The 14,255-nt window shown below is 42.5% G+C and overlaps 1 protein-coding gene across 1 annotated transcript; it reads right to left on the minus strand.

The window, feature by feature from the left end:
• Positions 1–5,518: 5,518 nt before the first annotated feature.
• Positions 5,519–13,790, minus strand: LOC136652744 (olfactory receptor 2AP1-like). Its single transcript, XM_066629666.1, has 4 exons — positions 13,596–13,790; positions 9,172–9,568; positions 8,663–8,763; positions 5,519–6,481 (listed from the first exon to the last, which is right to left on the minus strand). The coding sequence occupies exons 1-4, from the start codon at positions 13,788–13,790 to the stop codon at positions 5,519–5,521; spliced, it is 1,656 nt and encodes a 551-aa protein (XP_066485763.1).
• Positions 13,791–14,255: the final 465 nt, after the last annotated feature.

Genomic DNA, 14,255 nt, shown 5'->3' on the forward strand with positions numbered 1-14,255 from the left:
GCATTACTTTTCCATTACTTGAGTGCAGTCCTGTGGGTTATACCTATACCTAGAAATACAGGAAATGTAACATAAGCTTAAAATACAGTACCTTGAAGGAAAGTAGCGCAGATACTTTCCACCAGTTGAAAACTTTATAGCTGAGTTAGGGGGTCATGTATTCCATTTGCATTAGATTTAATTTGATTTCATATATTTGTTTTTGTTTCATAACATGAACCTTCTTCTCTGCCCCCTTAGCAAAAGTTCTTGTTCACGTCCTGGTAATCTCTTACCTTGACTACTGCTATCTCCTCCTAACTGGCCTTCAAATGGTTCACCTCTGCTCCCTCACCGTTGTCCAGCACTTTGCTGCCAAGATAATTCACTTCTCTTGTCACACCTATGACACAGCCTCTACTTTTAAATCACTATCACTTTTTAAACCCCTGTCAGCTCCCAAATCCAACACAAACTCCTTGATAGTAGTAGGCAGTAGTAGAACTGCCTACTACTGCCAAACTCCTGAACCTACTGCCTACTACTAACTACCAGTAGAAGTAACTGAAATAACTGCATATTCTTCCCTGCCTTCTCTAGCCTCCACTTCCCTCCCCATACTTTGCTGTTTCCCTTGTGTCTAGGACCTGTCCCTTCATTTTCTGTCAAGTGCAATGTACTTTAGTGACATAACAACTACAACAACAGAAACAGTCAAGATCTAGTCTACATAAATGATGGCCTTTATTTCTGAAGGCTTTTGCTATTTCTGAAGGCCAGACCTTAAGCCTCACAACAACCTATAGAGCAAATAAAATAACCCCTTGCTGTGAATTCAGAGAACTGCCCTCACTGACAGTCTGTAGTCCTGCACTAAGATCTAGGCAGACCCAGACTGTTGACCATAAGGTGGACACCAACAAATAATTCTATTCCATTTGGATTTTTAATGTACTTAAAACTAGTTATTGGTAAGATGATCACAGGAATCTCCATCTATTTAACTCTGAATTAATCATACAAAGGGCACAATCCTAAACAACTTTTCAGCACTGACTTAGCCACAATGCAGCCTCAAGGTAAGGTAACAAACATGCCTTTACCTTGAGGAGGACCCCTTGACTGCTTCCCTACTGCAGGACACAGTGGCACAGCTATATCAGTGCAGCAAAATTGGTTAGGATTGCACCCAAAGTCAGATCAAATTTGTAAAATGTGAATGCCACAACACTACCTTCAAGACTCTCTTAGACCTAAGTTACAATGCCCTTCTGTCCAAGATACAAAGTCTAGATTATAAGATTTAAGATAAATCACACTTCAAACCAACAAAACAAAACCCCTCTCTTAATTAAAGTGCATGCTGACAGGTGGAGAATAGTATCTGTTATATGAGGTTTATATCATTTCTGCGGTGATAGCCACAAAGGCACCTACACTCATCACTAGAGGATTAATTAGATTTTTTTTTAAAAAAAGGAATGAAGAGAGAATTAATCAAGATTAATGGCACCATCCAGAAATCCCAAATGGCAGCATCTCAAATCTTCATTGTAAATCTCAATACATATTCATTGCATTTATTATTTGTACTCAAAAGCCAATAGATAGATAGATAGATAGATAGATAGATAGATAGATAGATAGATAGATAGATAGATAGATAGATAGATAGATAAGCATAGCAATTCATTTGACACCCGGGTCCCATAAATTTTTTTCACCCCATATAACATAATTAATTATTCCCTTCCTCTAAGCAGCTCAGGATTTGAAATGAATAATAATAATGGCCAGAAAATAAATGCAGTGAATATTTCCCCACAAGCAACGTATGAAATTCTGCATCAAATGGTATATAACATGACAGTATTATTCCTAAAAGCCACAATTTCCAGAATTTTGGTCACTAGGGTGTCACCCCCCACCCAGGATGTCTCATTGGCATGTTTTGAGTTAGGGAACTGGTTCTCAAACTTTTAACACTGAGACCCACTTTTTAGAATGACAATCTGTCCAGGACCCCCGGAAGTGATGTCATGGCTGGAAGTGACATCATCAAGCAAAATAAAATAATTATAAATAATTAAATTAAAGAAAAACAGATAATTAAATAAGGGGAAGCCAGCCCTGTTCCACCAAGTGAATTCTCTCTGTAGCCTGCCTGCAAGAACACCCCTTCCCCCCACAAAAATATCAGTGAGATTTTCAGACCTCCCCAGTGCCCAGTTCAGAGTAAATTCTTCTATTTCAAGCATTGCACTATCAGGACCCCCCTGGCTTTACAAGTCTAAAAACAAATAAAATGGACCTGACCATATGAAGCCTCTGTTTTATTCTTTGGGGGGTGCCACCTTCTGGAGCATTTGTTGAGCTCCACTTTCATCAGATTGTAACCAGGCAGCTAGCCTTGCATTCCCCTTTGCCTGACTTAGAGCCCAATTCTGTGGTCCGCACCGCGCCTCTCTGGCGAGGACCACAGTCGTAAACGTGCCATAAGGCATGTTTGCGGGGCTTACCGCCGGGCTCCTGCCAGAGGTGCTCATCACCGGCCGGTGCTGAGCCACCACCCGGCGGGCGCCCAAGTTCTGCAGCTTGGCAGTGTCTGTGACCACCGGGCTGTGGAACGGGGAATGGGGGCGTTCCTAGGGGCGTGGGGGAAGCATTCCAGGGAGGGGGGAGGCGTTCCTGGGAGCATTTCTGGGGGCTGGGGAGAAGCGGGTCCACGGAGCCGAGCTCTGCGGGATCCCAGGCGCTCATGAAGGGCTGCGCACTCTACACGAGCGCCTTCACTTTAGCGGCGACCAAACAGTCGCTGCTAAAGTGCTTCCCTTACTTGGGGGAAGGGGACGAATTCCCTCTTCTCCTAAGGAGCCTCCTGCGGTAGCGCAGGAGGCTTGGAATCCGGCGGGGGCCCTTTGTGGAGCCTCCGGGTCCCGCAGCTCCAGGCAGCTCAGGATCGGGCTGTTAACCAGCAGCCAAGGTATGTTTGCTTACTCGCGAGTAAATGCGACCTTATGGCTTACTTTCGCTTTTCATAGGGCTCAATACTTTCATCTGCTTGGAGGGAGGGACTTACTTTTTGGGTATTTTGGGGGGCTGCTTTCATTGGATAGGAACCATTCTGGTGTCATTGGATTCCTCTCGGCCTGCCCTTTCCAACAAACTATGGCACATTCGCCTACTCACTGGTATGGTTTCATTTTCCATAGGGTTCCATGCATTTTTTTTGTTTCTGGTTTTTTGGCCATAACTTTTGATGGAAAGGAGATATTTCAGTCTGGTTTTTTTGCACTGCATTCTGCTGGAAATTTTGCATCCAATGGTATATAGCAGGAGGGGGTTATTCTGAACCACCCTGATGTTAGCAATGTTGGGGCATGGTTTTATGAATTCAATTTATTTTGGGTTGAGGAGAAATGCTAACTGAAAAAAGCAGCCCCCGGAACGCTTACCATGGCCTGTGGTAAGCCGGCATGCATTCGTTAGGATTAGGCCCTAAATCCTTGCAGGTACCACTAGACACCACCTCAAGCACCATCAGTGGTATTCAGACCACTGGTTGAGAAACACTGTCCTAGAGCATCTCTAGCTGGGACAAAGAATAATTCTTTTTAAGGGTGCTGCTGCTCCTGTGTGACAAGCTGTGCCTGCCAAATGCTTTCTTCAGAAAATACGGTACAATATGTCCTTTCCTATTCATAAGCGTCTTTTACAAGTCCAATTCTGGGGGGAAAAAATCCCTTCTCTGTTTGCTTACACCAGGGGTGCTCAATAGGTGGATCGCGATCTACCGGTAGTTCGCGAGGCAAAATGAGTAATCGCAGAGTGCTGGCCCCCCCTTCAGGTGCCTCTGGGAGGAAACACCGGGAGTAAGCCCCATTGTACTCAATGGGGCTTACTCCCAGGTAAGTGTGGCTAGGATTGCAGCCTCACAGCCTAATCCTAGGCATGTCTACTCAGGAGTAAGTCCTGTTATACTCAGTGGGGCTCAAGGTACACCAACATACATTGTACACATAAATGTTATATGTTATGATGGCGCGAACATTGTAAAAAAAACTCTGGTAGATCTCCGGGCCCTGCTGGGTTTCAAAGTAGCTCTCGAGCCAAAAAAGTGTGAGCACCCCTGGCTTACACCATATGAGGTGATGTAATATGTGGCATAGAATAGGGCCTCACAAGAACTCTTCTGAAGCTGTGGAACCCATTGTGTTGCCCACCAACCCCAATAAGATGTATGACAAAGAACATGGGTTAGATGCATTTTGTTACATCTATCATTTTCAAATTTTTTTGTTGAAAAGGGGTATATAAATATTCAACATTATAAATACATTGGTTGCATTAGACATTTACGTAGAAACTGAGAAACAATCAACTGTGTGTGTATGTGTGTATGTTTTATTATCTTCAGTAAGCTCTGCTCTCCAACATCGATGACTGAGCAAACAGGGAAGAAGAGTTTATTTTTTCAACATATTTGTACATAGTTAGACTAGCATAGGTAAGGTCCTAAGGTAAGAAGCCTTTGTGATTATACCCCCACCACAGGATGCAGTGAGTGCCCCATTGGCATGACTGCATTGGCATTGGAATGTGGATAGGATTGAGCCCTAAGTTATATTATAGTGCAATGACTCTCTGGGCATAAGGGCCCAAGCCTATCCAACTTCCCAGCAATAATGCAGCCATGCCAATGTGGTAAGGATTGGGTTCTTAAATCCCATTAAACTAAGTTACTCCCAAGTAAACATGCATAAGATCAGACAGAAAACAAATAACTTTTTTGAATCCTGCTGTCCAGGACGTCTGTCCAGAAAAGTGAATAAAATAAGCCTTCTTGTTTGAATCAACATCAAGTTTTTCCCCCTATATATATTTTTTGCTTGTTTTTGACATTTTTATACCACCCTTCCTCTAAGGAGCTCAGGGTGGTGTACATGGTTACTTCCCCCTTTTTGGCCTCACAACAACCCTGGGACAGCCCAATCCTGAGCTTCCTGGCACCCAGAAGAGCGGTATAGAGTCTCCATGTCGGGCCGAAAGGCCTGACACAAGGTTCAGGATATGGTGGAGCAAAACTCTGCTGATTCCGCCCCCTCCTGCCCTGGTTCCTTCCCCCTCCCTTCCCTCCCCTGCCCCGGAACACCTCTCCCTCACCTCGACTGACCTCTCCTTCACCCAGAACTCTTCCCTTGCTCCAGACAGCGTGCAAGCGGATCTCCGGCTGGTGCTGGGTTCAGCATGGACTGGCACTGAGCCAGCGCCAGCACTGAGCCAGCACTGAGTGTTGCAGGCATGCCTTACCATACCTTATAGTACATTTGCAACACTCAGCACTGGCATAGGGCTGGCACTGTGAGCTCTGGATAGGGTTCTGAATTAGAAGAGACTGAGAGATAGTGACTGGTCCAAAGTCACCCAAGAAGCTTGATGGCTGAGCAGAGATTTCAACCTGGATCTTCAAGGTCTGACTCCTGAATCACTGCACCATTCTGGCTCTCCTTGTGTCTATGTACAGCATATGCCTTCCCATTTATAACCTTCTTGAAGAGATCAGTTTTCCAAGACATTTTTTCAAGGCTTGGTTTACCTCTTTATTTCTCAAGGTGTAGATGAGCGGATTAAACAATGGAGTCAGGACAGTGTAGAAGAGAGAGACGATTTTGTTCAGGGTCTTAGAAGAATCCGCGGAAGGAACCAAGTAAACTGCAAGGAGACTCCCATAAAACACAGAAACAACTATCAGGTGGGAGGAACAAGTGGAAAAGGCTTTTTGTTTTCCCATAGTGGTTGAGATTTTCAGGATGGTGTTGATTATACAAATATAAGAAGTCAAGGTTAAGGCAATTGGGAACATGGATATAATGGAACACACCACCAGAAGGGCAGTTTCTGCAAGGCTTGTATCGCTGCAAGAGAGTTTTACCAAAGGTGGGAAATCACAGAAGAAATGGTCAATTTCATTGGATTTGCAAAAGGTCAAACTGGATGTTAATACAATGACAACAGTGCTGCCTAGAAACCCACTAACCCAGGAACATGTAGCTAGCTGGATGGAAATTCTCCAATTCATCAAAGCAGAATAACGTAAGGGTTTGCAAATTGCTATGTATCGATCGTAAGACATCACAGCTAAGAGGTAACATTCTGTGGCTGCCAAGGTGCCAAAGCTATACAACTGAGCCATACATGCACTCATAGAGATGACTTTGTCACCAGTCAGAAAACTGGCCAGCATTCGGGGGATAATGGTTGAGGTGTAACAGATCTCCAGGAATGACAGGTTCCCTAAAAAGAAGTACATGGGAGTCTGAAGGTGCAGATCAGTCAAAAGAAGTGCTACAATGAGGATGTTCCCAGTCATGGTCATGATATAGATGACCACAAACACTAAGAAAAGAGGAATCTGAAGTTGTGACAGGTCTCCAAATCCCAGTAGGATAAAAAAGGTGACAACCGTTTGGTTTGTCCATTGTGCATATGCCGTGGACTGCATCTGTGGGGAAAACACAAGCACTATGAAAGCTTTCCTCCTTCTTTTCACAGAGGCTAATAAAGAGATAGAAGTATGGGTTAGATCAATGGTTCCCAATGATTTTTCACTTGCGTACCCCTTGGCAGACTATTTCCATAAATTGTACCCATCATATTAGCAAAATATTTGTAATTAATATAATTGGTATTATTTAAAATGTATGTGTTTTCAACCACTGATTCATGTCTGATAATACATGGACTGATGACCAGAAGCTAGCTATTGGTGGGACTTTTGCAGATGGCTAGCTGCCTTCCTTCCCGCAAGGCATTCTAATATAGACCTGCTTTTATTTGCCATTATTCAATTCTTTGTACCACTAAAGGTCCTGGCAAGTACCCCTGGGTACATGTACCCCAAGTTGGGAACCGCTGGGTTAGATCATGCTTCTGGTACACCTGTAAGAAAGGACCCAACCATCAGCACCTCAGATCACCACCCCTTTAAGCACCCTGTCCTAGAAGAAGACAGACATTGTGAGAGAATATGTGAGCTTGTCAAAAGTGGGAGTGGAATTAAGGGTAAAGGGAGAGTGAAATAGCAAGGCACTGATGGAGCTGGTGATAGCCCATCTTGTACTGATAACTTTAGATATTATAATTAATTCATTTTCTCTTTCCATCTATTTTATTTTTCCCAAAAGTAGATTCAGGTGCCCAGATATAATACATTACCATTAAGGCAAAGATGCTGAATCTTGAAGGTCTGCTGTTAGCTTCTCACCCATGACACTAACGTCCTTGTTTAATTTACATTGCTCATAGTGGGACTTGTATGTGATAAAGAGGTAGAAACATTTTTATCTGTTCGCTGTTATGCAAATGCTGTTTTAACTGTATTCATGATTAGGGATGGAAATTCCCCCTGGGTGCCTAACAAGATGCTTCTATACGGCTCTGTATTTGATTTTAAAAAGTCTGATTATATCAGTTTTGCAGACCCAGTGGAGTGTTCCCAGTGAGAAAGAAGAGAGAATCTCACTTTATCTCCCAAGATGAATTAGTAGATGTAGAACTTATAGCAACAATAGTTTATTCACACACACACTTAAAATGAACAAATTTATTCCATATCTTGGTATCGTATATAATGATAATGAAACTTCCAGATTTATGTTCAGCCCCTTTTGCAAACATTCTTATCATTGAATTAGCCTCTTTTTATTCTTTTCTTTTTCCTTGCAGCAGCCAAACGTTGTGTGTTTTCAGTGAATTATCAACTACAGATTGGACCTCGTTATCTTCAGGGGATCTATCCCCACCCTCCGCCAATACTGAACCCATTTGATAATTAGATCCATGGGATGTCCCTTAGAGGACCTCCAGATGTGACCGGAAGTGCCTTTTAGTTGCAATTTGAGGTGTTCTGAGGCGCGGGGAGGCCACACACGGCCTCTGCATGTCTCAGAAGCCTTGCTGACCTTTGTGATGTAAGACACAAACAGCCTTGCTGACCTTTGTGATGTAAGACGGAGTCATAAGGCAGACAATTCCATCACTTAGTCTCTCTCCAGGAGCTTAGAAAGGTTTCACTCTGAACCAGCGACCCCTCCCTTCACCCAGAGCACAGTACTGGGAAAGAATACAAAGTGATTATCTATCTTTCAGGTGCTCAGGAGGAAGGAAGGAGTTGCTTGCCTTGGAGTGAAGCTATTGAAGTGAAGACTTTCCCCTTTAATTTAAAAGGCCCTTCACATTACATTGAGTTGGGTGAAAAATCCATGGATAATTATGTTATCCCTGTATACATTATTATTGCATCCTGTGTATGAACCTTCGCTAACCAACCACAGAATCTACAAATGTGAATTCCTTACCCTATTTAAAAATGTACAAATTACATATTGACATAAGCATATCTAATATCTACCTAGATTAGGTAATTGTCATTTTACATGTCAAATGGGTTAAACATCCTTGGTTGTATCCTTGTAAGTCAATCATGGCTACACCCTATTTTAATAAATGAAACCAATTAGTCATAATTTCAGTTATGACTGCAGTTTGACTGCTTTAGGGTGCAACCCACACAATGGGGAAAAAAATATTTGAAAAATTAATCAACAAACCATTCCTATATCAGAGTTTTCTGCTTAGTTTGAACAAATAGGAATGAGATAAATCTTCTCAGGGCATCCTTTACTTCTTTGTTTCGCAGACTGTATATGATAGGATTGATCATAGGAGTCAAGATGGTGTAGAAGATGGAGTAGACTTTGGGAAGACCATTCACTTTATTGGAGCCTGGTAACACATAGACACCCATCAATGAGCCATAATAAATTATAACTACTAAGAGATGAGAGGAACATGTAGAAAATGCTTTTTGCTTCCCCGTGTTGGATGGAATTTTCATTATGGCCACAATGATAAAAATATATGACGTTAATGTAAGTATAAACGGGGGAAAAGTGAATATAAAACAAACTACAAACAGAACCAGTTTTAATATCGCAGTGTCACTACAAGATAGTTCTATGATTGAAAAGGTGTCACAAAAGAAATGGTCCATTTTGTTGCTACTACAGAAAACTAACTTGGACATTAAGATTATTGTTAGACTACTTGCTAGAAAGCCAGTAATCCAAGAGCCAAATAGCAGCAGGAAGCATAATTTGCCATTCATCTTGGTGACATAATGTAGTGGCTTACATATTGCCAGATATCGATCATAGGACATGACAGATAAAAGGTAGCATTCTACAGCTCCGAAAGAAGCAAAGAAAAAATGCTGTGCCAAGCATGCATTGATTGAAAGCGTTTTCCTTCCGGTAATGAAACTGGATAGTATTCGTGGTAAGACATTGGAGCTGCAGCAGATCTCCAAGCAGGAGAGGTTGCCCAGGAAAACATACATGGGGGTCTGAAGATGGTGATCTGTTGCAACCAGCAGAATGATGAGGATGTTCCCAGCCATAGTCATGACGCAGATGAAAAGAAAGGCCAGGAAGAGAAGGATCTGTAGTACCTGGTCCTCCCCAAATCCCAGCAGAATGAATTCAGTTATGTTTGTTTGATGTTTCAATTCAGTATTTCCAAACAGCTGCACCTGCAAAGACCAAACATATGAGAAAGTGGGTGGTGAACCTTGTATTGCAAAAGGTTTGCACGGGAAGAGCCGAATCAAGATGTGCAAGACCTGCACATGAACAGTTCTTCTTTTGCAGACAATCAATTTGACTCTACACTGCATCAAATCTCATGTGAAATAAGTTAGTGATATACTCATGGTTGTGTATGATATGAAAAAGTTGTGTGTGTGGGATTGAGACTGCAGTTCTATACAGACATACCAGAAACTAAGAGCCCAATCCTATGCGAGCTGAGCACAGGCGCGGAGGTCCAGCACTGGCGCTGGATATCACAAGCATTCCATAAGGCACATCTGCAACATTCAGGAAGGAGGGACTGCTGGTGCTGGGCCTCAGCACTACGCTATGACTCCATGGCGCCAGTGGCAGTAAGTTCGCCTGCCGGGTAGCAGAGCAGGTTTGTGGGACAGGGGGGAGGTGTTCTGGGATAGAAGAGGGTAGGACAGGGGAAGTGACTGGCCCTGGAGGGGTGTGGGACTGGCTGAGCACTGCCCCACCATATCCTGTCCTCCATGTTGGGTTGCATAGCCTGGCATAGAGGTTCTCAAATAATTTTACTGTGCCAGTAAAATAGCCCTTCCTCCAAGGAGACCTCAGGTGGCCCGACAGTGCCACTGGATACAGCAGTAGGCATTTTGACGCTGCTGTACCCAGTGGCAGCGCCAAGTATAGGATTGGGCTTAGGTCCCATTTAACACAATGGAACTTCTGAGTGGATAGGTGTAAGTTTGTGCTCTGATAGTATCTGCTTGAAAAGGGGGAGTTGGCTTCAATCATATTTTGAATTTTTTAATGTTTGATTTTTTAATGTTAAAGTCTGGGTTTTGGGATGAACAGAGAGATTATGCTCTTCCTTTGATCTCTTTGCTCTTGCTATTTCATGATTTGGAAGTAGTTCCATCCCCATAAATCCTGACCTACATCAATTATTATTTACAGTAATCTTGTGCCATGTATCCAACATCATTGCAACACATAACTCTGGGTAACGTTGCCACATTTAACGAAGAATAAAATGCTGCAGTGCATACCTTTAATGGGATGGTCATTATGGTCAGTAGCCATATGTTTCAGTAGCCGAGACAGAATTTCTTCAAGCAACTCCTCAGTTTATCATATTATTTTGTCTTTCAGAAGCTAAAATTCCATTGTGCTGATACGACTGTTTCCATTAATCAACACAATGTGAGGCTTCTCATGGAAATTTTAACATTTAAGTAGGCCATAAAAATGTTTTCACTTCAGAATCTAAATCTGGGTGTTTTTCTTTCATCCATGTTGTGTCCAAAAGTAGAAGGAACCGCATTTCAACATTCAAAGATTCAAAGATCCTTCAAAAGTTCATTCAAATATATGGTCCAAAGATACGTTTCATCTCAGTTCTTCCAATATAGAAAATATGGAATTTTCTAATTCTATAAGACGATGAAATCATGCTCTATGAAATTGTTGGAGTAAATGCAGATAAAACCCACATCTGGAAAAAAAAAATCTTATCTGAATGTGAACTGAAGATCTAATTTATATGAAAGGATCAATTTCCCTTGGTGAAATGAATAAGCTTCTATTCACCCACATCACCCACCCTTGCAAATATAAGGGAAATTTATTGTCAAGGGAAGAAGCACTTGACAATATCCAAAAATAACCTATTTGAGGAGCTCAGTATTCTTTTTTTTTTATCACTTCACAAACCTCAAAGCTGCTTGTGAGCTCAGACTTTGAGGGTGTGATGATAAACAATAGTTCCTCTTTCGTCTCCTGGCCAGAAGTAGAGCTAGAGGGGGGGTAGCACAGTAAGTACAGCACGCGCTCTAAAACGCAGTGTAAGCGGCCCACCCACGGCATTCGAGCCATTCAGAGCAACGATGGTACGTTACCATCACTGCCCTGAATAGCTTTGTGGAGCGTGCCGTACTTACTGCACCACCCCCAGCTCCTTATTAGATCACTCTACTAATACCCTGAATACAGTAGTTAAAATACAGATAGTACAAGCATATACAAGTCCAGCCTTGTTATACACTGATTTTCTTATACACAAATTTGACTCAGCATTAATGGCCACTGCAAATGAGATGTGCTGATCCCTGGAGAAGGGAAAAAAATGCACCCCTTTAAAATCACAGTTTAAAAAACTGCTTTTTACTGTTGCAGAGAGACAGTCATGCAAGTGATTACAGGTATAACCTAAGTATCCACATATTTTTTCTATCTCATAGTTGATGAGAAGTGCTCTTTAATTTAAAAGAAAACATTCCTTTAATAATGCCAGAGAGGGCAGCTTGCTGACAATCCATCAATCATTCTCTCTGCAGGCTTCACTCCTCCCTTCCCCCTGAGCATGTCAACTAAGGCTAAATGGCAGGGATTATCACCTTCTCCATTCTTTTCCCCTCACTGGGGCTCCTGGTGAAGGGAGGGATTGCTGTCTCTAAGCTCCTGGAGAGAGACAGATGGCCTTTGTGTGTATTACAAAGGTCAGCAAGGCTGTTTTTAAATCAACAGAACAAAGAGCCTTTGTTTTTTAAATTGATTTGCTATAGTGCCTTTTTTGACATCCACATGAGCGCTTAGAACAGAACCCTCTTGAATAATGAGACTCAACCTGTACTGCAAATACACTGGAGTTGATGTTGGACCTATTGTACCAGGTAGCACTCTTTCAAAATCTGTGTTTGAATAATGCCCTAAAATTAAAGCAAACTAAGGCCCAGACAGAATCCAAACTTGTGAGGATCCTGGGCTAAGTGTCCTTCATGTCTCCTCCATGTTGGTGGCCCCCTGTGTCAGTAGAAGCCATGCACATGTGGGTGGACTTTATGGTCTTATCAGTCGGCAGAAGACACTGCTCCTTTCTTCATTGTTTAGGGCTTGGTGACAACAATAATGACACAACTGGCAGTGGTAGTGATGATGATGGTTACAGACACAATGGCGCTTCTCTGAGTTTTGCCATAGCTGGATGCATCATTTTAATTTCATTAAAATACCCCATCAGGAGATGGGACATTTGTATGAAAATGAAATGGGACCTCCATCCATAGCAGTGCTATGCAAAGTGCTGCACAACTGTGACCATAGTTGCTATTGCCATGCTGTAAGCCAGCAAGGGACCTGCCACATGGAAGCTCAGCTGGTAGGCTTATGGACAGCAGTGGTTCACAGTGGTCCAACTAGTGGTCACTAGCATGCTGGCCACTCTCTCTTCTCTTCTCTTCCATTTCCTTATCTTCCAGGTCTTTCATGGCCTTGCTCACCCCTTAATAATCTCTACTCTCATAACCCAAGATTTCCCTTTCCAAACCCTTTACACTTCCAGGTCCAAGACCTCAGCTGCCTGAAGAACTTCTGCTCCCTCAAACCACTCTGCCTTCTTTTGGAAATAGCACACAAAATAAAGGGCAATATTTGAGGGGTAGAGGGGCTTTAGGACTTACTCTTGGTTGCCGGCGCAGGGATGCATGCTGGTCCGTAGAAGCTGAATCCAGCCTCTGCACCAACTTCACGAGACAGCCTTGTGTCGGCCAAGCTTGGCTGATGCAAGGCTCTGGGGAGGGCAGGGAGAAGGTGGGGAAAAGGCCAGAGTGATGCATTCTGGGGCTCGGTAGGGCAGGCTGCGGGCGGTCTTGGGAGTGGGCAAGCAGGGAGTGGAAGGTGGGACTGGAACCCAGCAGATCAATTTTGACATATTCATAAGCATATCTAATGTCTGTAGCAACTGTCTTTTTACATGTCAAATGGGTTAAACATCCTTGGTTGTATTCTAAGAAAGTCAATCCTGGCTATGCCCGATTTAAATAAATGAAATCAATTAGTCATAATTTCAGTGGACTTTAATCCTGACTGCTTTAGGGTACAACCCACACAATGGAAAAAAAATATTTGAAAAATTAGTCTGTCGAATAACTGTTCCTATATCAGAGTTTTCTTCTTAGTGTGAACAAATAGAAATGAGATAAATCTTCTCAGGGCATCCTTTACTTCTTTGTTTCGCAGACTGTATATGATAGGATTGATCATAGGAGTCAAGATGGTGTAGAAGATGGAGTAGACTTTGGGAAGACCGTTCACTTTATTGGAGCCTGGTAACACATAGACACCCATCAATGAGCCATAATAAATTATAACTACTAAGAGATGAGAGGAACACGTAGAAAATGCTTTTTGCTTCCCCATATTGGATGGATTTTCATTATGGCCACAATGATAAAAATATATGATGTTAATGTCAGTATAAATGGGGGGAAAGAGAATATAAAACCAACAAAAAATAGAATCTGTTTTAATATCACAGTGTCACTACAAGATAGTTCTATGATTGAAAAGGTGTCACAAAAGAAATGGTCCATTTTGTTGCCACTACAGAAAACTAACTTGGACATTAAGGTTATTGTTAGACTGCTTGCCACAAAGCCATTACTCCAAGAGCCAAATAGCAGCAGGAAGCATAATTTGCCATTCATCTTGGTGACATAATGTAGTGGCTTGCAAATAGCTAAATATCGATCATAGGACATGACAGATAAAAGGTAGCATTCTACAGCTCCGAAAGAAGCAAAGAAAAAATGCTGTGCCAAGCATGCATTGATTGAAAGCGTTTTCCTTCCGGTAATGAAACTGGATAGTATTCGTGGTAAGACA

This window comes from Tiliqua scincoides, chromosome 5, assembly GCF_035046505.1.
Source record: "Tiliqua scincoides isolate rTilSci1 chromosome 5, rTilSci1.hap2, whole genome shotgun sequence".
NCBI lineage: Eukaryota > Metazoa > Chordata > Lepidosauria > Squamata > Scincidae > Tiliqua > Tiliqua scincoides.

Bases quoted from the DNA above. Each gene is read 5' to 3' on its own strand.
- LOC136652744 (XM_066629666.1), bottom strand. From the start codon at position 13,790: ATGGGGAAGCAAAAAGCATTTTCTACGTGTTCCTCTCATCTCTTAGTA. The intron at 9,569-13,595 runs GTAAAGGATGCC...TGGTCTTTGCAG, and splicing joins ACAGTCTGCGAAACAAAGAA to GTGCAGCTGTTTGGAAATAC. The intron at 8,764-9,171 runs GTAAGCCACTAC...ATGTGTTACCAG, and splicing joins TGATCGATATCTGGCAATAT to GCTCCAATAAAGTGAATGGT.